Below are 23,644 nucleotides of genomic sequence, written 5' to 3'. Positions count from 1 at the left end.
TGAGTTTTGAGAAGTAGGATGGGAACATGGGAGGGTTTGAATGGAGGAAAGGAAAGCTGGAAAGTGATGTAAATATATTTTAATTAAAAAAATCAAGGACTGGAGAGATGGCTCAGCAGTTAAGAGCACTGGCTGCTCTTTCAGAGGACCAAGTTCAATTCCTAGCACCCACATGGCAGCCGACAACTGTCTGTAACTCCAGTTCTGACACCCTTACACAGATATACATGCAAAACAGCAGGCAAAAAAAACAGCAATGCACTAACATAAGAATAAATAAATCATTAAAAATATTTTAAAAATTAAAAAAATTAAGAAAAGAAACAAAACCTGACCATTCTTGTATACAGAAGCCCCCAATTTAAAAGTGTGCCAGTAGACTTGGCAAATGCCATTGCCCCGTCCCTCCCCTGGGCTGATGTCCCAGGGCCATGTGGATGGCTGTAGTTAGGATTCCAGACTTAAGAACCTGCCCTCTAGCTCTGCAGCCGACACAGGGTTAAGCTACCTGCGACTGAGATGCACCTCTTTGCCCAGCACTCAAACTAGGGGTCTGGGGTTTGAGGTGAGTTTGCATCTGGGTCTCCTCCCTGGCAGTGTGGTGTCTGCTAATTTGTGACTCTTCTCCGAGGCTGTTTGGTCATCTGTAACACGTGAATCGTGACACCCTCCTTTGGAAATTTTGTGTGGATTAAAATGAGATTATGCCTGTAAGACGTCCCTGATCAGAATCCTCCAGTCCTGATTAGCAACCGGGTCCATGGGCAGGAGCCTAGCTTTTCTTTGGCATTGTTTAGTGAGCTTCGCCTCCGATTCCTGTTGCAAGGGTCACTTTTCCAAAGTCCCGTCCTACCCATTGCTGTTGAGTCCCCCTTCTTGATTTTCAAGCTACACATAACACATCGGTGCTCAGTCCTCCAGCCCCTTTTACTTGAGATCCAGCCGGACTTGGCAGCCTGTGTGACCAGCGTGTGGGTGGCCGTTTACCCAGTGCTCTCTAGTCACGGCTTACGTGCAAGGATTGAGGGCCCAGAACAGTAAAAACTTGGCCTCATTTCTTTTGCCCTTATAGTATCCAAGAGACTGGTTCAGCAGCATACATCAGTGAGGGAGTGACCCCAAGTGAGAGTGAGACCCCAAGTATGAGCAGCAGAGGAACCCGTGGAAATGTTGTCACCGAGTAAGCGTTACCCCGTCCCATGGCTGGAGCCCTGGGAGAGCTGTAGATTCCCCTGAGTACAAGTTCCTGGCATTTCAGGGCCTGTGCTGTGTTGTTTCTCATCTCTGCTGCTGGGTAGGAAGCAGCCTGGAGAGTCTGAGCCAGCGTGGCGCTGTTCCAGCGAAATTTCATTTGCAAAACAGGTGCAGGCTGGATTTGGCCTGTGGGCTGTACTTTGCCAACCCAGGCCTAGTAGACACTTGAGAGGCAGCTGGGACTAATGGGAAAAACAAATGGGAAATCACAGGTGGGTTTGAGGGGAGCACACTTTTGCCTCTTTCCAGTTCTGGCTTGGCTAAGTCTATAGCGCTCAGGAGCCTTGACTCACTGGCTTGTCGTGAGAGGTCAGTCAGGAAAATGTGTCCCTGAGGCCTCCGTGGGAAGAGCTGTCGGGGGACGACTTCCAGTCCACTCAGGGCTGAAGCTCTCTGCACGTCCACTTGCTTGTTTGTTTTCAAGCATGAAGCCCAAGTGGAAGAGGCGTGTGGTCTTGGGTAGGCCCTGTGGAGGTCGGTGCTGTGGCTTTCACAGCTGAGCAGGTTAACAGCGCAACTGAGCAGAGCCGGTTAGGCTGGTCCAACCAAAGGAGAGCTAAAGTAAAATATCCCAGCGTTGGATGAGCAGCCCTTGCGTTTTCACCTTTAAAGCAAAGGTTAGGCTGGTTGGTGGGGGAAAACGGTGATCCGTCGCCAGCTCTACCCACCAAGGCCTCACAGTCGGTTCTCAGCCAAGCTCTGTCACCCAGTCACTTGCTATCACACCCCATGGGGGAAGGAGTCAGACCGCAGACTTCTCAGTCCTGTAGGGATTCATAGTCAGATAACACGGGAAGGAGGAGGTGTGGACAGCGTGTAAGTCAGGCAGCACGGCGACAGCCCACCACATCCCCGGACAAGCCAGGCTCTCTGCCATCCAGCAAGATTACAGCCCCCTCCTCCCCGGCCTGGCTTTCCACTTCAGTCGGCCAAGTGTCACAGCCTCGTCATAGCTTCCTCTGAACTCAGTCATCCGGCCCTTCGCTGACAGGAGGTTTTAGCGACTATTATGTAGCAGGAAACACTGCTGTGTCTAAGGGACAAAACTCCACGGAGCTCATGTTTTTGAAGATATGCAAGGAGGATTTCTAGGGTCTTCGTGTGTTTATGGTGAATTAATATATGGCTTATGGCATTCAGAAATGAAAACAACTGCACATGTATGCTGCCCTTTAGTTCCTGCTCTGATTTGTTTTTTAAAAATGAAGTTCTTGACTGGAGAGATGGCTCAGTGGTTAAGAGCACTGACTGCTCTTGCAGAGGACCCAGTTTCAAATTCCAGCATCCAGCTGGTGTCTCATAACCATCTGTAACTACAGTCCCGGGGAGAAGATGCCCTCCTCTGGCCTCTGTGGTTACTGCATTGTGAGAATGACACACAAATAATAAACTTTAAAAAAACAATACAGGTTTAATGACTGGGTGTGGTGGTGCACACCTTTAATTCCAGCACTCGGGAGGCAGAGGTGGCAGGATCTCTGTAGTTCAAGGCCAGCCTAGTCTACTCTGGACAGCCAGGACTGCACAGAGAGACCCTGCCTCAAAAAACAAAAGCAAGCAAACAAGCAAACAAAAAACCCCATAGGTTTGTTGTGTTACTGGTAGTAAATTTAATAAACTAGATCCTTGTCTAAGGTTGCATCTGTCAGAAGGAGTGCTGCATGCTTGGTGAGTACTGTCCCTGTGGCACGATTGCTGAGAATAAAATTCTTGTTCCTAGACAACTTTTGATGTTAGCACCCACTGAGTCAGTTACTGGTGGTGCTGGCAAAAATAGCTTTCTCCATTCTGTCGTTCTCCCACACTTAACCAGGCAGTGGATTCTTTACAGAAGAGCCTGTCTTGCGCTCCCTACAGTAGCCACATGCTCTTGGCTCTGGTTTCTATTTACTCTGCTATGATTTGTGACTGTATTTTGTAAGTAACACTGTTTGCTATTGAGGTAGAGTGTGCAAAACAGTGAAATAAACACGGTAAGTGTAGAATTTGATTAATTATAGAGAGGGTATCAGATCCTGGGAGCTAGAGTTATAGAGGGCTGTGAGCTGCCATGTGGGTGCTAAGCATTGAACCTGCCTGGGTCCTTTGCGAGAACAAGCGCTCTTAACTGCTGAGCCATCTCTCCAGCCCATGTTTTAGTCTCCTTAACAGCAAAAGCCCATTTCCTCAATGGTCTTCAGGTCCTTCTTTTAAAAAAATCCCACTACAAGTGTTGCGGCTGACACTTGGACATGTGTTCTTGCCCATTTAAGTGAGCCTTTTAGCTTTCACTCAAGAAGGGGTAGGTTTTATATTTATTTATTTATTTATTTATTTATTTGGTTTTTCGAGACAGGGTTTCTCTGCAGCTTTAGAGCCTGTCCTGGAGCTAGCTCTTGTAGACCAGGTTGTTCTCGAACTCACAGAGATCCGCCTGCCTGTGCCTCCCGAGTGCTGGGATTAAAGGTGTGCGCCACCACCGCCCAGCTTAGGTTTTATTTTTTGACCAAAGACTTTGTGCATATTTTCATTTTTGTTGGCCTCACCACATCCCCTCCTTCCCCCAAAGCTGTACTTCTTCATTTCAAGATTGCTGGTTGGTTCATCCTCATCAGGTCTGGATTTTGCCAGTCCGTGTGTGCGTGATGGCGTGGAGTTTGGATTTGGACTCAACCCCTGTGCAAAGCGAATCATAGTCTCTCCTTTCCGTTCTAGGTTCCCCAGCTTTGATTTGCACAGAAGTGAAGTCTCTCCTCAAAGGAGAAGTCCAAGGAGGGTGTTCTGTTCTCTGGCATTCTGTGTCCCTTTCGTCACCACGGCCAGCGTTAGGCAGAGGGTGATCTTACTGCCATCATTCTGTATTACCTGGGAAATAAATGCGAGGAGGAAAGGAACCATGTATTGAAGGCTTCTGGTCCTATGCGACTCTTTCCATATCATAGTTTACAGTTTGCCCTGTGAAGCTGTACCCGTCAGTGACGGTCAGAACCGACTTTAGTGTGAGCCACCTGGGGTAGCAGGCTTAGCATTCTACACGTGTGCTCTCTGATAGGCCAGCTAGTATTCACAGCTTTTTTTTTTTTTTTTTTTCGAGACAGGGTTTCTCTGTAGCTTTGGAGCCTGTCCTGGAACTAGATCTTGTAGACCAGGCTGGCCTCGAACTCAGAGATCCTCCTGCCTCTGCCTCCTGAGTGCTGAGATTAAAGGCGTGCACCACCACCACCCGGTTTATTCACAGCTTTTTTGACTTGTGTCCTAAACATCAAGTCTTAGACTAACCGCCCATGTGGATGCCTGGCAATTTTGTTTTCTTTCCAGGTGTCTGAATGGAGGCAGCTCTTTGTAAGTTTTCTCTTTTCTTCCTAGGTGTTCGAAGCCGTGATTTCATGGATCAATTATGAGAAGGAGACTCGCTTAGACCACATGGCAAAGCTGATGGAGCATGTCCGGCTCCCTCTCTTACCTAGGGATTACCTAGTTCAGGTCAGTGCTGGAGGAGAGCGGAGGCAACGCTGGCTGTGTGGCGTGCCTGTGGCGTGTCCTGAGTCTCTGTGTGGACGGAGGGCGGCAACCCCCTGGGCTAAGTGTGGAGGGCTGTCTTAAGGACTAAGCAACTGTGAGGGTCCGGGCAGGCGGTCAGCACGGAGCCTGTAACCCGCTCTATACGGGCTGGTTCTCTCTCAGAAGCATCATTTCGTGAGGCCCCCGCGTTCTGCCTCTGCTGTGCTCTTAGGCAACCTGGGGTCCAGGGCAGGACTATGAAAACTGGCTCTTCATAGATGCACAGAGTTCTGTTTCCTCCAAGAGAAGAAGGAGAATTAAGCAATCTCGGGTGCACTTGAGTGTTCTCATTTAGTCTGTGTAACAACCCTTTGAGGCAGTGGTTACAGACCTCTTGATTACACCCCCCCCTTTTTTTTTCCTTTCAATTTTGGGCCTTGAAGCCTGGAGACTGAGATGGATCTAAGGTCTCTGGCACCAGGGAGTCATGGTTGAGATTCACGTCCACACGGCTCTGAAGCACACACTTCCACGAGCTTCACCTTTGATAGCCTCTTTGATAGCGTTTACACACAGGGTGACTTATTTTGTAAATGGTGTTAGACTCTCTTGCAAACCTCTGAACGTGACTCTAAGGCTGTCGAGGCAGTAGGCCAGCCCTCAGTAGTTCCAGAGGAACGCTCGCTCATATACAAGTGTGAGAGAGAAGGCTGAGCGGGCCAGCAGCACCACCCTGCCGGCGTCACTCCCGGCCACCCTTAATGGCTAGAACCTCAGTCTCTGGTCAAAATAACAGCTGCCATGATAGGGTAGTGTGGGGACAAATCCACGTAAGACCCGTGAGTGTTTGGCGACTGCTAGCGGATAACTGGAGTCTGGGGCTGTAGGGCGGTTTATTCCTTGGGTACTTGTGCAGTGCTGTGCACATGCCCCTGTTGTTCAGGCCTGAGGGGTCAGTGAAATGCCCTCTCTGTCTTCTTGTGTGATGTCTTTGCAGGTACTTAGAAGTGTGCCGGGAGCCCCTACAGTGCTGCCACCTAGTGGCTGCACGCCACCCCCCAGTTGGCCTGAGTTGCCAATGTTACTGTCAACCCCACTCTGTCCCCTGGAAACTGCCTGGGGGAAGTGGCTTCCAGCACAGACTCAGTTTCCACAGAGAGCTAAGGAAGCTGCCGAGGCCCCGCGTCAGAGACTTACCAAAGACACTATCTTATTCCAGTTAGCACAGAAGGTCAGGTTTGTTATAGAAAGAGGGCCAGAGGCAATGGCCTGAGAAAGGTTATGTGGACCCCCCCCCCCTTAAAAGGGACTTTTATCCGGCCTCATGAGGTGAGCTCTAGGAAAGGATGCATCACTAACATTATTTGACCCTGAAACTTAAAGTAGTTTAACCTGATGGTGGTTCAGGAGGAGGTGGGGGAAAGTCAGCCTGGAACTCAACAGTGCACAGCCTTCAGGCTTCTCGGTTGCAAACAGTTACTCAGCTTCTCCCAGGCATTTTAAAGCAGCCTTCAAATGGATACTGTGCTGTTCTGTGACAAAAACACGCAGCATAAGCATCATAACTTTATCATTCTTATCAAAGTTTTTGTTTTATGTATATGAAGGATTTTGCCTGCATGTGGCTTGTGCTCCCATGTGTGTCTGGTGCTAGTGGAGCCAGAAGAGGTCACTGAATTCCCTGGGGTTACGGACAGCTGTGAGCCACCTTGTGAGTGCTGGGAATGGAACCCAGGTCCTCTGGGGGAGCAGCCAGTGCTCTAACCGCTAAGCCACCTCTCCAGCCCCCATTCTAATCATTGTTAAGTGTGCAGCTCGTGGCATTGGTGACCTCTGTACACATCCACCATTGTGGTCTAAAGCCTACTTCTCACCCTGTCCTGTAGCTTAACACAAATGTCAACTCCCCAGGGGGGCTTCTGCCTCAAGCCAAAGCGGCTCTTTGGGACCAGCTGCCTGAGCATTGGTGCCCTCCACCTACTTTCTTTAATCCTAACCCTTTATGGTTTGCCCCAGCCCAGTTCCATCCCCTACTGGGAAGGAGAAGGTAACCTAGGTTACGTCTGGGAAAAAGAGGTCTCTGGAGGTGAGGGCCTTGCTTCTTCAATCCGTCTCCAAAGCTGCCAGAAGACGGTGGCCCTGGCCTTCTGTCCACTCATCGCTGCTGATGGGGCCAGGCAGACTTGGCCAGGCCTTCTTTGTACATGACTGCTTTGAGGGCTAAGTGAATCCACTTCCTCCATTTGAGCTGCTCAGGTTAGGAGCCTTGTCATGTTATCAGTGTCTTCCTTAGGGCTAGCTCCTCAAATAGATGCTATTGAGTCTGTACCCATGATATGCCCATTTTATAGATGAGGAAATCGAAGGATCAGGAATTCTATGTGGTGGAAACAGGGATTAGAGGGTGGCGTCTGGGTGGGTGGTGGTAGAGAAGGGAATGAGTGAGTGTTTGGGATAGACCAGCCTGGGAGAGGCTAGGGACGCATGGTCCCACTATGCTGGAGGGTCACCTGTGGACTGTTATCCCCAGACAGTCGAGGAGGAGGCTCTGATAAAGAATAATAATACCTGTAAGGATTTCCTCATCGAAGCCATTGAAGTACCATCTACTAACCCCTTGACCAAAGGCTCTTGATCAAGAACCCCAGGACCAAGCCCCGGACTCCGGTCAGCCTGCCCAAGGTAAGCCCCGGTCCAGCCTATGCCGATACTCAGGGACTGTCCAGGGGGAGAGACCTCCACTCTCTTGTAGTTTCTTTCTGGCTCAGGATGTGTTTGTGGCCCAAGAGATGGAGTCTGTTGGCTCTCTTGAATTGCCGGTACTTCTCTCTGCTTTGCTTAGGAACTTGCGTTTGCTTAGAGTTCCAAGTTGGCCATAGTGGCATCAGGAGATCTGAACATAAGGTGGATGCCCCGCCCCATCTCCCCCATTCCACGTCACGCTGTGTGTGCTGCTCCAAGAGAAGCAGGGGACTGGGCGTGCTGCACTGTGGGAGTCAGGGCACTCCCAGTCTGGTGCCTTCCTCATCCTGGGAACCCATAGAAGGACAGCTAGGACTGACAGACAGTGGAGCAGGGCAGGAAGCTGGCTGAGAACCTGTGGACAGGAAGGTGCTAGGGGATCCTGAGGTTCAGAGTAGTCAGTGGGGTGCTGAGTGGCTTGGTGCTCTCTCTCTCTGGTCTCATGTTTCTCATCTGTGGGATGAGGGAGTGGCACAGGTGGTCCCTAGAGTCCCCAGGCTTGGCAGTAATCTTCCCACCAACCATGGTAACAATATGATGGGGTGGGGTGGGGTGATGGGTCTCAGTCAACCAGCAGGAAGGGAGGCAGGAATGAATCACTTTTAGCCACAGACACAGCAGGGTGTTACAAGGGAAAGTGTTTTAGGACTCCTACGTGCCAATGATCCTCCTCCTCTTCTTCTCAGCTAACTGCTGGCTCTCCTCTTGCCCTGCCTGGCTAACACTAACCAGCTAATGCTAACATTGCCCCAACACTAACTACTTGGTTTCTCTGAGATTGGCAGCCCCACCATCCCACCGCAGCCCCCATCCATCTGGACCGCGAAGGATATGTAGATGCAGGGTTGTTCATATGTCACAAACATATCAACTGGTACAAAGCAGCTCGGTCTTATGAAGTTCTTGTCTTAGGCAAGGTTACCATGGCCGTGATGAAACACCATGACCAACTACAGAGTGGGGAGGAAGAGGTTTGTTTGACTTACGCTTGCACAGCTCTGTGCGTCACTGAAGGAGTAGGACAGGGACTTGGAGGTAGGATCTGATGCAGAAGCCATGGAGGGGGGCTACAGACTTGCTCCTCATGGTTTGCTCAGCCTGCTTTCCTAAGCACCCAGGACCCAGGACCGCCAGTTGAGGAATATATCACCACAATGGGCTGGGTTCTCCTCCACAACTACTAATTCAGAGAATGCCCCTGCAGGCTTGCCTACAGCCAACCTTATGGAGGCGTTTTCTCCACTGTAGGTTCCCTCCTCTCAGATGTCTTCAACTGTGTCAAGGTGACATTAGACTAGCCCAGCATGGGCGTGTTTTATGTAATAGTCTCTACAACCCTAAACACTGGTCCCTACAGAGCCCGAGTTCTACAGAGGAAACTGAGGTTCGCAGAAGTTGGATGAGTTGTCCAAGTGTGAGCCCAGCCAGTGTGGTGGCCCACTCCCCCACAACCCGCTCTCCGAACCACTCCTGTGCAAACCTGGGTGTGCGCTTGCTGGCTGCTCCTGCCACCCCATGTCCACTTAGAAGGTGCAAGAACAGGCTTAGAGACTTGGACTCGCTGGCCATCTGCCTTACGTCCCTCAGTGTCTTTTGTTTTGTTGAAACATTAAACTGAAACTTATTTTATTATATCTGATTATTCCTCTTTCTCCGCTCTCCTCACCTCTCTGTGTCTGTGTGTGCTTGCGTGTGTGTATGCGTGTGTGTGTGTGTGTGTGTGTACATCTGGTGGGAGTCCGTTTTCCTCTCCCCACCTCTCGTGTCTGTGTGTGTGTGTGTGCTTGCGTGTGTGTGGGTACATCTGGTGGGAGTCCGTTCTCCTTTCCCCACCTCTGTCTGTGTGTGTGTGTGTGTGTGTGTGTGTGTACATCTGGTAGGAGTCTGTTCTCCCTTCCACAATGTGGGACCCTGGTCTTAAACTTGGAGACAAGTACTTTGACCCACTGAGCCATCTTGCTGGCCCATCCTGTATTTTTTAAATGGAGAAATGTATATTTCCTGAGTTACACAAATATAAACTTACTTCAGATTATTAAGAATACACACAGCTAGGAGTGTGGAAGCCACCTGGATTCCCTCCACTGCGGCCACTGCTCTGCCAAGTTTTCTTTTCAGAAATATTTCTGATCATTTATTCATGAATAACTGAAAATGTACATTTTTACATCTGTGGGATCTTCTCTATGGACTGAACTATGTTTCTCTGCCCCTGCTTAACTAAATGCCGCGAACTGCGTCTCCTCTGGCACGTGTGAGCGAAAGCCAGCGTTTGAACTGTAATGGGCACATGTGCTTTGCTTATGTCTGTACCACGTGATCCTCACAACTCTCCACTGATAGTCTGTGAAGCAATTTCTGTTTTTGTATTGTAAACGTATCTGTGTTAAATATTTCTTTATTAAATGACGTAGTTTTGTTTGTGTCTCTTTGATCTTGAGCAATATTAATCTCGGTTTCGTGTCATTATTTGTATTTCTTGGGGGGAACTCTCTGTCCCTAACAGATTGCTTATTTTCACTGGTAGATCTCAAGGGCCTTTTCTATATTAAAGGCATCATGCCTTGGTATGGTCATAGTTTCTTAGTTTGATGTTTTAAGCTGTTCATGGTATTTTCTCCTAGCCCATGCTTGTCTTTTTTGTTTTTCTCAGTAGTATATTGGAAGAGTAGAATTCGTAAAAATTAGCCATTTCAGTTGGCAATAAAAATTATATATGTTTATCATATACATTGTGATTTAAAATATTTTGAAGTATGTATACATTATAGAATCGTAAAACTGAGCAAACCAACATATATTATGACCACATATGCTTATTTTTTTGTGGCGAGAACATTTAAATTTTACCCTTATTGATTTTCAACAATGTAACATTTTATTACTGTGGGCACCATGCTGTAGAACAGAGCTCTGGAATTAGCCTTTCTACATGGAACAGAAGCTTTGTACCCTTTAATTAACAGCTCCCCAGCCACCTTCCCTCCCCCCTGCCTGTTGTAATGGCTGTAACTCTGTCTCTGAGTTTGCCTGTTTTGGACTCTGCCTGCAGGTGAGAGCTGTCCTGTCTGTCCTTCTGTGCCTGGGTTATCCTAGTGCTAGGCCCTCTGACTTCAAACATGCTGCAAATGATGAGATTTCCTTCTTCTCTCAGGCTGACTACTATCCCCACCAATTGTGTCCTGCTTTCTGTTTGTCTCGTCATGAGGACAGGCTGAGGCCGTTGCTTAGGCACTGCGGACACGGCTGTAGTCCTCACTACAGTGACAGCTGAGGCCGCCGCTTAGCCACTGCGGACACGGCTGTAGTCCTCACGATGGTGACAGTGTCTTCTTGACAAGCTGGCTTCATGCTCCTTGGATACATGCGTGGCAGTGTGATTGCTGGATCATATGTTGGAGCTATTTTTAACTTTCTGTGGAGCCGCCACACTGTCTCCCAAAGTATGCTCTGAATAGCAAGTGCCGACAAAATTTCAAATTCTTCCTGTGGTGGTTTATTTTGAGTTTAAGCTGAAAACAAACAGCCCTTCCCCAAACTTACACTTTTTTCCCCTGTAAGTTGGAACCCATACATTTAAATCTATGGCTCTTTCTCGGAGGATGAAAAAAATGTTATATGAAGTAAGGATCAGGTTTCATTTATTCTGCTAAGAATATGTTCACGCCACAGGTTGGGAGGACCTTCCCCTTCAGTCCTTTCCCCTTTAGCTGCTCACGTCCTGGCCCGTTTCTGGGTTTATACTCTGTGTCTTGCGTGCTCTGTCTGCCCTGTGTGAGTCACGTGACCTTGCTCGTGGACCATAAGTCCCGAGGTCCTACTGATGCCTCAGTTTTGTTCTTGCGCGTGGTGTCTGCTAATTTCAGAGTTGGCTCCTTTTCACCGGGGTTGGAGTCCATCTTTAGGTCAATGCAGGAATATCTGCAGTCTGCCACACGACTGTCCCTGTTTATTGGCTCGGTGACTTCTCTCAGTGATGTTTTCTCTTGTCCACACATGGTTTTTGCTTGCTTGTTGTCAGTTTTATTTATGGGTATTTTGTTCTCCTTCTTTTGGCAGTACTGGGAGTAGCCTAGGGCCTCACACAAGCAGTGTGCTTAGGAGACTTAGTGCCAATCCTTCATACCACAATGTCTTCCTTCTGAAATCTGACTTTTGTTAGTTTATCACTCGTGTATGGAAATACAGTTGATGGGGAAGGATATTTAATGGCTGTGTTGGTGATGTAAACGTTTGTCTGTAAAGAACAGGGATGTTGGCTTTGGGAGCATGTGTGTACCCAAGATTGAGGCTTTGTCAACTATTTAGGGCTCCCTTCTGCAGTGTGAACTCTGCACTAAGCTGTATGTTTGGTGCAGCAGACAGTATCTGCTGGTGTCCTTGGCACACGGCCCAGATCCTGGCACAGGGTGGCCGATAGTGAAGGTTCTCGTGAATGATATTTTCTAAAAAAGCAGTCATGGTATGGGATTTAGCACTGACCACTTTTTCTGCCTCTCATTTGTTTCCTATTGCATTCGGTGCCCACACGTGTTTTTACACAGGTGTAGTAAGAATGTATACCCCACATTATAGAATATTCGGCACAGCCCACAAAACCATCCAACACTGAGGGAACCTAGCCACCATTCCTGGGAGACTAGAAGACACCTAGATGAAATAAACAGATCTCAGACTCTAGTCTGCTCTCGGCTGTCAGCTGTCATGTGGAAATCAATTCATTCAGTGCCCTTCCACGGTGGCCCAGCACGGGGGTAGGTTGCGGATGTGCATAGACTGGTAGCTGCCCACTCTTCAAGAGACTCCCAGGTAGAGGGAGGGGAGACAGATGTGCAGGACAGTTATGTTATCTCAGTGCCATAATAAAGGATGCCCAAGATGCTCTAGTACCGTGGAGTAGAATAAGAGGAATTTATTTATTTATTTCTGGGCTGGCACCCAGGCTGAGTGCCCAGAGTTAATGCAGACTGTCTATGGAGCTCATGTCTGGACACTGCTCCCACTCTCTGATGGCAACTCAGGGTGATGGGTACTTTATACCTTACTTCTTTCTGGGTCACTGTCCTGGTCGCACAAAGTGTCTACGATGACACAGAAGATTGCTTGCATGGCAGTTGCTAGGCAGCCTCTCCGTGTTTTCTGCTGAGCGCTAAGCACTTGTTATTTTATTTTGTCTTTGTAATGGGTCTGGATGCTGGTGGAGAACACAGAGATTCTGTAGGGTTGAGTGACTGTCCATGGCAGCGCGAGGTCCCTCCATTGGATCTCAGTTACCGAGCAAAGGTGCCGAGTGCTGGGCTAGGTGCTCTGGTTTCTGCGCAGAGAATTTTCACAGTTGTAAGCCATCCATTCTGAAGATAAGGAAAACCGACTCTTGGAATACGTTGCCAACTCACCATGGATTTATATGTTATCTGTTCCCATATTCCTTGCTGCCTCAACACAACAAATATCGATTGTCTTTCAATTTCTGTGGGCAGGTGTCCCAGGGGAGCTTAGCTGGAATGTGCAGGCTCTGGTCTCTCGTAAAGCCAAGCCGGAGGTCATGGTGACAGCCATCCAAAGGCTAGTCTGGGGAAGACCTCACTCACACAGCCGTTGGCAGACTTGGTTTCTTGCCTCATGGGCCTCGGTGCAAGGTAACTCACTTCTCCAGTGAGGGGCTCTACCACATGGAAGTGAGGGGGCATACTTCAGACAGGAGCCTTGGCTTGCTGCACCCCGTGGCACTTGCTACTTTCTTTGATAAACATAAATCCCTAAGATAACACACACATAAAGAGCAGGGGACTTGCAGAAGGGTCAGAAGGTGTCTGCCCTTTTGTGAGGTACAGCCAGTTGATGGTTGGGCTGAGATTTAAGCTGAGGGAGAGTAGCTCCAAACCGCTCTATGGCATGGCCCCTATGCTCTTTTACCTTAGTCCTCTGTGGGAGTTCCTCTGAGGGCAGACCGGCTTGGGCTGTCAGGATTTCAGCTCAGACAGGCTTCTGATACACCGAACTTGGAGAAAAGGAGTGATGGAGAGCAATTCGCACTCTCCCTGGCACTTCCCAGCAATGGCTCTGTCTGCTAGCCAAGTCCTGTCCCTGAAAGGAATGGAACTCCTGGAGACAGCTGCCGAGGTGACAGGAGAGTGTTCCTGAGCTGGGGACAGGCGATCATCCTGACACCCTCCAGCAGGAACAGCGAATGGCGTGTTCTTGGCTCCCATACCTTTGGCACCCAGCACACTCCCTGAGCCTGGGTTGCTATGGACAACCAGGGGCTGTCTCTCAGTCTCAGAGCCTGCCTGCATTGCCCAACTCCACAGATGGCAGCAGAAAAAAATATCAGCCACTAGGAGGTGCAAAGGAGACCTTTGGAAGTGTGCTGAACATGAGACTTTGCTGTGACTCGGGTGGATGCCTCCGTCCACCCCTTTAGAAATGATACAGAAGCCATTCGGGATGGACAAGGGCAGCCTGCTCCTGAATTGAACTGCCCTGCTTTCAGATAAAAGCTGTTAGAAGCAGAGGCTGCTGGCAGGTGGTTAGGGTGACCTCACACCTGGCCCACGTCCCTTGATTGGCACTGCCTCTCTTCCATCTTATTCCATGCCCCATCAAACACCCTGGGATCCTGAGAGCCCTCGCCATGACCCCTGGGGCCCATGTACCTCCCTCTCTCATTCAAGGCTCGTATGTATTTCTTTTCTACGTTTTCAGTTGTCTCTTTTAGCGAAGTCTCCAGGCGTCAATGATGAAACGCAGTGTTTGCCTATCAATCAACACTGCCGGCTGTTCCCTAAGCCTTGTAAGACACGCATGACATCCTCAGGCCTACAGACACTGTGAGAGAAACAGCCCAGTTTTCAGATAATGAAAACAAGGCCTAGCAAGGCGGAAAGACTTGCCTGTGGTCCTCAGCTGACTAGCGATGGGCTCATAGCTGAGCCGAGATGTGTCTGACCCCAGTGCCCGTTGGCTCTCCAGTCTTTTACTCTCTCTCTCTCTCTGGGCCCTTGCTCTCACGCTGTCTGCCTGTCAGACCCCTATTGCTTCCGCATCTTGTTGTCAGGGGCACCTGTTGCTTAGGAGCCTGCATGGACCAGTCTTCTACTCTACTGGACACACTTCCTTCGGATGAATGATTTGGTGTTAGCCCTGCGGCCCCACGCACCAGGGTAAGAGAGACTCGCTTCCTGCCCTGGCCCGAGGGACCGACTGGCTGGGCCTGCCTTCTGCCCAGCTCACCTGTCATGGAAGAGAGTTTGGACACACTCTACTCTTACCCCATGAAGAAAGTGTGCACAGCCCAGGTAGTTCCTCTGACCCAAGTGGACATTCCCTGTGGCCAGGGTTAGAGTCTTGATCCGTACATGGGCCGGAAAGCTTGGTCCTGTTTGCCAGTTGCTCCAGTGTGTTCATTCCTGTTGTGATTCTCCTGGAAGCAGGATGGTAGGGATGAAAGAACATTGCATGTTTTAAAAACTCATTATGTCGGCAGTTCATGTTCTAAGAAACCACACTAAAATAAATGGCCCTTTGACCTTCCATAGTGGTAGTGTTCTCCTTGGGAGGTGCCTAATAACCATCCCTGCCGTGGTGGAGTTCAGCTTGCCCATGTTCAATCAACCAGCAATCTCCAGTGAGCAGAACTGTAACCTTCAACATAGTAACAACTGAGACCTGGGATCAAGACCCCCGGGCACCTGCAAGACGTTCAAGTACATGGCAGTTTTTAGGATTACACGCTGGTCAGCAAGCGTTATTGTTAGCCTAGAACCTGCTCTTCAACTCCTTATGAGTTCTGCATCCCCATCCTTACCCAGGCTCATCCCATGGACAGAATGGGATGGCATGTGGCTGCAGTTTCACAAGGCTGAGGCAGGAGGATTGCTTGAGTCTAAGAGTTTGGGGCTAACCTAGATGACTGTGAGATACTTTAGGCAAGTTTTAGGGAGGTTCAGGGCACATAGTCTTTAGAGTCGCCCTGGAGGAGGGAGATGGCATTGTCTGGAGTTTGCCAAGAAGCTGAGTCCATTAACGTTAACATCCCCTACCTACCCTGCAACCCCATGGACCTGCCCTTGGCTGCCATTTAAATAATATGTGGTGGGAAGAGATGGACAACCTAACTTTTCTCTGCAAAGGGTGCTGCTGTCTCCAACTGAAGATTCTAAGCTGAGGCTTGCAGGACAGGGGCATGAAGACTTGGTCTGGGAGCACGGCAGTGAGGCCTGTGTCCTGGTCTGGGAGCACGGCAGTGAGGCCTGTGTCCTGGTCTGGGAGCACGGCAGTGAGGCCTGTGTCCTGGTCTGGGAGCACGGCAGTGAGGCCTGTGTCCTGGTCTGGGAGCACGGCAGTGAGGCCTGTGTCCTGGTCTGGGAGCACCGCAGTGAGGCCAGGCCTGTGTCTTTTGGGTTGCTTTGGAAGGGATTAGAGGTCAGTGACTCCAGATCTTGAAGAGTTTGTGACCTATATTTGGGTCACAGACCCCATGAACCAATTCTAACGAGCACTGACCAATGACAGGGAGTCGGTGTCACGCTTGTAATGTGTAATGCTTGTCATCTGGGTTTTTCCTGTCCCTGAGGTTTGCACTCCTGTCAGTGCTCATGGCCACATAGATGACCCCTCCTCTCTTCAGTAACATGTTGTGAGGCAGTAGAAAGCACTGTGATAGTTCAGCGTGGCAGACATTGTTAACGGCATGCCATCAAGAAATTCCCACAGGCCAGGGGTCAAAACTGTGCTTCTCACTGCCTGAGTTCTGTAGAGCAGGGCCTTGGCATCTCCCAGGCTGTTTTGGAAACAGATCCTCAGACAAATCCTGGACTTGCTAAACTGGAAACAGGGTGGGGCCCAGCAGTTTGTGTGAGGACTGGCAGGTGAATAAGACAGGCTTTGAGTTGTGCTCAACCCTGTGGCTTACATTGGCTAGCGGAGACTTCCACATGTCCCCACCTCTTAAGAAGGGTGTGGAAATGCCAGGAAGGAGTACTATCATGATGGGGGAAGTGTGAGTTTGCTCAAGTTTATCAAAATATCCAGGCTACTGTTATCTTTGCCATTTTGATTCGTATTTATTTAATAGCATGAATAATGGCTTGAAAGCGTGGATGCCCCGAGTCAGTACAGTTCATTAACTCAGCGAGAACATGGCTTTCCTTTGGTTTAACACACCCTGCAGCAGAAATACATATGAATTGCTCTTCAAAATATACGCCCAAATGTGTATAGTTAGAACAAATATTTCATAAACCAATACCCTGGCTGTGTATTGTTCAATTTGATGTGTTCTGGTCACAACCCACTGAATTAGTTTCTGTGACTCCCAAATGAAGGGCAGCATGCAGGGGGCAGTGCTGATGGGGAAGAGAAGCCATGGCAGCCTCCCCTCTGGGTCAGATGGCCGTGGGTTCCCCGCCTGCTCTGCCTCCCCTTGCTGAGTGACCTCTGGTTGTTTACATGTGTTTCTGAACTTCTTTACATCCCTCAGCTGTCAATCACACTGACAAGCAAATGACAACACACTTCGTGTGCCTGGCTGTGCTAGCTACGGCCTTCCCCTTGGAGGGGAAATGAAAGCCCTTTGAGTACCGTTTTCCAGAGCTGTCAGTCACCTAACTTGATAACCGCCACGAAGCAGTGCTTAAAAAAATATTATTTTTTTTCTTTACGCAGGTACTGGGTACCCTCTGCAGTCCAGATAGATACTCAGAGAAACTTATGAGTAATAATAGTATCCTAAAAATGTACCCAGAATCTGGGCTTCCCACCCCAAATTTATATGTTTGTCTCAGTGTAAAAATTGTGCTCCTCCGCCTCCACCTTGTGCATACTGAGGTTGTATTAGATGCATTCCTTACTGCGGCATCACCCAGAGAGGGCGCGTTTGTGGGCCTGTCTGTGGTGCTTGGCTGTCTTTCCTTGAATATGTGACCCCCTCAGTGACGAGGGCAGGCATCTTTCAGTGTGTAACTATGCCAACTGGCAGGCAGCACGTGGATGGGCCACAGATTGGTTATCCAGTCCCGCGCGTGCTGGGCAGACCTAGTTAACGTGTGCTTGTCTTTCTGGAGGTCATGATTGTGGTTGGTGGCCAGGCGCCGAAGGCGATCCGCAGTGTGGAGTGCTATGACTTTGAGGAGGGCCGCTGGGACCAGATAGCTGAGCTTCCTTCCAGAAGATGCAGAGCAGGTAAGCGGCCCCAGCCCCCTGCCACACCTGGGCTCCAACCAGCCTCTCCTCAGCTGCTCTCTGCCTTGTGTGTGGTTCCTTCTGCAGACTCCCTGCCCCTCCCACCCGCAGGCGCGCTCAGCACATCGCAACTGCTTACTCTGAGGTCAGTTCTTACGTGCTTGTGGGTTTAAGCCAATTCATGAGTTTACTCAAACCAGGCAAAGTTAGAGAAACAGATAGGAGAAGAAATCGGAGTCCATAGTTCCTGGCAGATACCGGAGCCGGAGGAGGCCTTCCATCGGGAGTGGGTCGTATGCCCACCTTGCTTCCTTGACGTCAGACATCAGCTTGGACAGGCGACCCCCTTCCTGACTCTCACGCTTTGTTTCCTCCCGTTTCAGGTGTGGTGTTCATGGCTGGCCACGTATATGCCGTGGGCGGCTTTAACGGTTCTCTGCGGGTGCGGACGGTGGACGTATATGACGGCGTGAAGGACCAGTGGACATCCATTGCCAGCATGCAGGAGCGCCGGAGCACGCTGGGTGCAGCTGTGCTCAATGACCTCCTCTACGCAGTCGGAGGCTTTGACGGCAGCACCGGTAGGTCCAGGGAGTGTTGCTGTACTCTCTTCTCTGGGCTGTTTTGCTTTGCTCGGTCAGTTCTTGGGCTAGCCTCGGGCATTTGCAGCAATGCCCCTGACATGAACCCGTCGGACTCCTTCACTGTCAGGAAATACTGATGTAATCTTCACAGAAAAGATACCTTGTGACTTACAGTGGTGCAGGTTCAAGTCCACAGACCTGTGTGGACCTGTGGTGAGGCCATTCATCATGGTACCGTGTGGCCTCATGGAACTACTCACATCACTAGCCAGGAAGCAACAGGAAGGCCTCAAGGGTTACCCCAGTGGCTAAGGACCCTCTCCCAATGGTCCTACCATTTCCCTGGCACCACTACCCAAGGGCAAGACTTCAGCATAAACGTGGGCCTCTAGGACCTTCAGGAGCCAAACTTCTAACTGCCGTCTGCCAGAACTTCGTGTGGACCGAGTCCTGCTTCGTGATGTGATGGGTTCTGAGGGGGTCCACACTCAGAAGGGCCCCTTCTCACCTCTCCCATGCCTAGTAGCCTGTTTCCTCAGAGGATCGGACAGAGAAAGGGAGAGTGTGTCCCGCTGGAAGAGCCTCAGGAGTCTAGACTGAGCACCTTACTGAGCCGTTGAAGAACCTGTGACTTAAGGGGAAGACACCTGGCTCTAAGCAGGCACAGTTGCCGGACTGGCCACTGCTCTTTCTATTGCCCCCCGAGGGCACCTCACTCTATTGCCCCCCAGAGGGCACCTCACTCCTAGATTTTATCTCCCTTCAAAATTTCAACCTGGGGGTCTGGAGAGAGCACCGGCTGCTCTTCCCTAGGACACAGGTTCTTTTCCAAGCGTCCATGTGGCAGGCGGCTTACAGCCATGTGTAACCTTGCATCAGCTGCAGGGCATCTGATGCCCTCTTCCGGCCTGCATGGACCCCACACATATGTGGTGCATAGACAGACATGGAGGCGAACACCCATACACGTTCAGTCTGAACTGTTAGTGGGGTGTGACTTTGGAGAGACCTTGTTATCTGTACTGACGTGGTCAGGCGGATGACCAACGATGGCGACCCGAACTACCATGATAGTCTTTGTCCCCGGGAGGGAAAAGTTTATTTATCGAACACCTCTCTGAAGGCTCTTTAATGACTGTGGTCTAGGATGGGCACTGGTGATTATTTCGGCAGGACTTGCTTACGGTGCCTGTGAAGGGGGTTTTGTTGTATCCAGAGAGGAAACAATGGAGTCCAGAGGCCACTGTTCCCAACTTGGTCTGACTGCATATGGATACGGGGCCAAATTCTCTAAGATCCTCTTGGCTTCCCCCATGATAACCTTAGAGTGGCTATAACTCCAGATAGGACATTTGTGTCCTTGGTAGCAAGAAGCAGGAAGGGGTCACGTTGTATCAGAAATGAGAAAGCCATCCCAGAAATCCCCCCAGATTTCTACTTAGGGCTCAGGGACGCCTAGCTGCAGGGGATCTCGGGAGGTACATTTTTAGCCATCCAGCTTGTAAAGTGGGAGAAGACATGGGAAAAGGGATGGGACTGGTGCTCAGTGAGACATCCTCAGGCATTTACTTGGGACCGAAGGTTCCATTCTGTAAGTTTACTGTGTGCATCTACAGCACACTTCAGACGTACCCCTTGCTGTCACCACATTCCTGATATGTCATACCTTGGTGGTCAGTGGTCGCCTTATGTAGCCTGAGGAGTTATCATAGTCACATGATAGGCATACCAGGCTGAACATCGAGTCTGTAGTCCCGGCTTGGCCCCTTCCTGGCCTCACTGTTCCTCATACAGCAGGGTGAGGCCCACGGCTGTAGGAATTTCATGATTCTCTTCTCCCTAGGTCTGGCGTCAGTAGAAGCCTACAGCTACAAGACCAATGAGTGGTTCTTCGTGGCCCCAATGAACACACGGCGGAGCAGCGTGGGAGTGGGTGTTGTGGAGGGTAAGGAGGCAGCAGAAGGTGGTGGCAGGTCCTGCCCTAACCTGTGGGTCCTGTCCTGAGTCCAGCATTGTATTTGATGCTCCCTCTATTGTGGCTCCGTTATCCAGGTCACTGGTCTGAGTTCGGTCCCACTGTCTCTAATTAACAGACAAGGAGGACTGGGACTCAAGAGGGCTAAGAAGGGCTTCAGGAGGTCAGGAGAGAAAGCAGAGATGCAGGGGAGAGTGACATCTGTCCCTTGGCCATCTGTCAGTATCTTTGCTAACAGTGGGGGATGGGAAGGAAGTAAGGAGCCCAGAGTTAACATATAAAGTCAGGTGAGTTAATTATGCTTGTTAATTCCCTGCTCACCTTCATGTGCTGCATGCTTACAGGGCAGTGGGGAAGGCAGGCTCCTTTTCTTCAGGTCTGACACATCTCAGGTCGCAGGATAGACTTGGTGTGGGGTGTGGCTCAGGCGTGAGGGAGTGGTGAGACCCGAGGCCTGGCCAGACAATACTCAGAAATCTATAAGACATCTTTCTCTTCCTTATTCTCCCAAGCCCTCTGGAAAACCATAGATAGGTCTCAACTGGTAAAACAGTCCTGGAGAGAGCCAATAAAGCACTTGTGTTATGACAGTAAACAGCAGAGCAGGCCTCAACACGGGTCTTCTGACTCCTAATCTAGATCAGGAAACCATCCTCAAATGCTGATGGGTGTGCATGTGTGAGCTCAGTACCAATGCGGAGAGTATGAGTTGATTTAAAATGTTAGAGATGATGGACCAATGAAGATTTATTAGTCTGCACTGATGTCTGCTCATCCAGATATGCATGGATGCTTCATATGCACCCATGAAGGCGTACACATATACACCAACACACATATACACGCACACGCATACACAGGTACACATGCGTACACATGCACGTATGCACACATGAGCCTAACATGCAGTGAAGTGGTGTCTTAGCTTGTTTTCTGTGGCTCTGATAAAACACTGGACACAAGCAACTGGGGGAAGGAAGGGTTTATTTGGTTTATAGGTCACAGTCCACCATCAAAGAAAGCCAAAGCAGGAACCCAAGGCAAGAACTGAAGCTGAGACCATGGAGGGGTGCTGCTTACTGGCTTGCTCTCCATGGCATGCTCAGGCACCATCTTCCTAGGGACGCACCACCCACGGTGGGCTGGGCCCTCCTGCCTCAGTTTGCCATCAAGAAAATGATCCACAGACATGCCTATAGGCCAATCTGAAGCAGGCAGTTCTTCCACTGAGGGTCCCTCTTTCAAGCTGACAAGAGCTGACTAGCATAGACAATGACTGCCTTTTCTCCCAGTGTTTCTCAGTCTGTACACTGTTATTAGGTTGAGATTTTCACTTGAAGGTATAATATCCCAGCATAGCCATCTTGGCGAGGCCAGGATCCTGTCCCTCTCCCAGGATGAACTGCTTCTCAAGGTCTCATTCTCTTGGTGGGACAGAAACTGATCCGCCAGCCAGATCCAAGAGCTCTGTCCGGTCACCTTCTCCTTTCCCTTCTTGTTCTTTAGCCAGGAACATCAAACAATTGACCAGAGGTTAAAAATAGCAGGCCCTCAGGAATGCACTCCAGGAGAGACCTTGAGTGGCCCTTTGCTTTAGCTGGGACAAGGCTGAAGGTTAGAGGAGGTGCCTTGATGGTGGAGATTTAAAATACTGCTGGGGAACCAGGGCTTTTGCTGCTGTGCCTGCTTGTGGAAGTACAGTCCAATAGCTTGCCCTGCAGGTGTAGAGTGGAGCTGAGTTTGTTTCTCACACTCGCCTCCTACGTCAGAAGCTCTGTTGGCCGTGGGCTGCCTCAGGGCAGCAGAAAGTGTTTCTAAGAATGTGGAGGAGAAACTGGAGCGGGCTGTGCCTCACAAGGGTTTGAAGATTCAGCTTTCCCCTCTGTCTTGTTACCTCACTACCGAGATTACGCAGTCTGAGTGACCCATAAGAATTGCAGGATAATTTACTAACTCACTGCCTGGAAGAACCACTCATAAGACAAGGTACAGTGTGGGCTGGAGTGTAGACGGATGTGCTCAACAGAGGAGATAGCGTGTTACAGAGATGGGACCACCTGAGCCAGCACACAGTGTCAGTGGCCTGGGATCATCTGAGCCAGTACACAGTGTCACTGGCTGGGGACCATCAAAGCTAGCACAGTGTCTGTGGGCCCAGACCACCCGAGCCAGCACACAGTGTCAAGCCGCCTGGATTCCGGAGAGGTTACTGAGTGTATTTCTTTGTCAGCTTTGACTTTGTGGGGGAGGGGCTGTGGATGAGATCTTTTTGAGAAAGGTCAATTGAAAAGACTCAGAGAGAAAAGATCCAGCGATAGCGGGATTGCTGGATCAATAGCCCTGATGCTACGGCATTGTTTGGACCTGAGGAGCTAACAGCACAATCATGGATTTTTGAATCTTAGTTGTACCCACCATATTAGAGACTGATATATTGACCCCCAAATCCTTGATTGAGTAATTCTCTTAAATAGATTTGCCCATGTCTGTGTTTATTTACCCTGAAGCTAGTGTTATGGTGTCCTGTAGATCGGATGTCCATAGAAGAAGTAGGGCCTCTCTCCTGTCTCCTGTTATATCTAAGATGGTAAGATTTAAGCCTCGTGTGTTCGAATCCTTGTTCTCACATAGGTCAGAATTCCCCTTCCTGTTTGCACCCCACTTCTATCCTCCAGCCTCAGCTGGGATGACTCTCCCACAGGAGCTTAATGCTATTTTATTTTCATTTAAAAATAGTTGCTAAGGGCTGGAGAGGTGGCTCAGTGGCTAAGAGCACTGACTGATCTTCCAGAGGACCTGCATTCAGTTCCCAGCACGCACATGGCAGCTCATCCCTGCCTCTTCCAGGGTATCTGGCACCCTCACAGACATGCAGGCAAAGCTCCAATGCACATAGAAAAAGTATTTTATGATGCTTCAGGGTTCTGATATGGCTCAGAGAACAGAGGTGACTGGAGAAAGATCCCCACTTCCTCACCCAGAGTGCACAGAACCCTTCTTTCGCCTGTGCTACCAGCCGGAGTTTCTGGTGGTGTGACCAGGGCTGGGCTCGAATTCTCACAAAAGAATATTCTCCCATATTCTTCTTGCTTGTCATTGTGAGCCAGACAGTTGGGTGTGTGATCATGACTGAGAACCTTATAGTTTTCAGCGCCATGTGCTTTAACCTAGTTCTCCAAGCAAGACTACTTTGGACCTCAGTGATGCCAGGTGAGTGTTCTGTGCTGGGTATCTGGGCCCCTTTTTAGAAAGAGTTTCAGCGTTGCTTCTAAGTATCTCAGGGCTTCAGAGCAGAGAGAAGGTAGAAACGTGAGGGAGATACGCCCCGTGTTTGGAGAATAAGCTCGGTCCACCGAGAACTCTGAATGAGGCAAAGGTACCTCAGTGGGTTAAACACGGAGTGCCAGCCGAGCCACTGCTCCAAGTC

At 49.8% G+C, this 23,644-nt stretch overlaps 1 protein-coding gene across 1 annotated transcript in view; it reads left to right on the top strand.

The window, feature by feature from the left end:
- Klhl3 (kelch like family member 3) overlaps nucleotides 1-23,644 on the top strand; it is a 115,396-nt gene that overhangs the window by 74,436 nt on the left and 17,316 nt on the right. The window contains 8 exon segments of the mRNA XM_038334485.1: nucleotides 4,600-4,716; nucleotides 7,265-7,327; nucleotides 7,329-7,346; nucleotides 7,348-7,416; nucleotides 17,541-17,658; nucleotides 18,042-18,239; nucleotides 20,086-20,187; nucleotides 23,362-23,427. Coding sequence (XP_038190413.1) covers nucleotides 4,600-4,716; nucleotides 7,265-7,327; nucleotides 7,329-7,346; nucleotides 7,348-7,416; nucleotides 17,541-17,658; nucleotides 18,042-18,239; nucleotides 20,086-20,187; nucleotides 23,362-23,427 — 751 coding nt within the window.

The sequence above is a fragment of the Arvicola amphibius genome, chromosome 6 (genome assembly GCF_903992535.2).
Source record: "Arvicola amphibius chromosome 6, mArvAmp1.2, whole genome shotgun sequence".
Classification (NCBI taxonomy): Eukaryota; Metazoa; Chordata; class Mammalia; order Rodentia; family Cricetidae; genus Arvicola; species Arvicola amphibius.
This window is presented reverse-complemented; position numbering and strand designations above follow the sequence as displayed.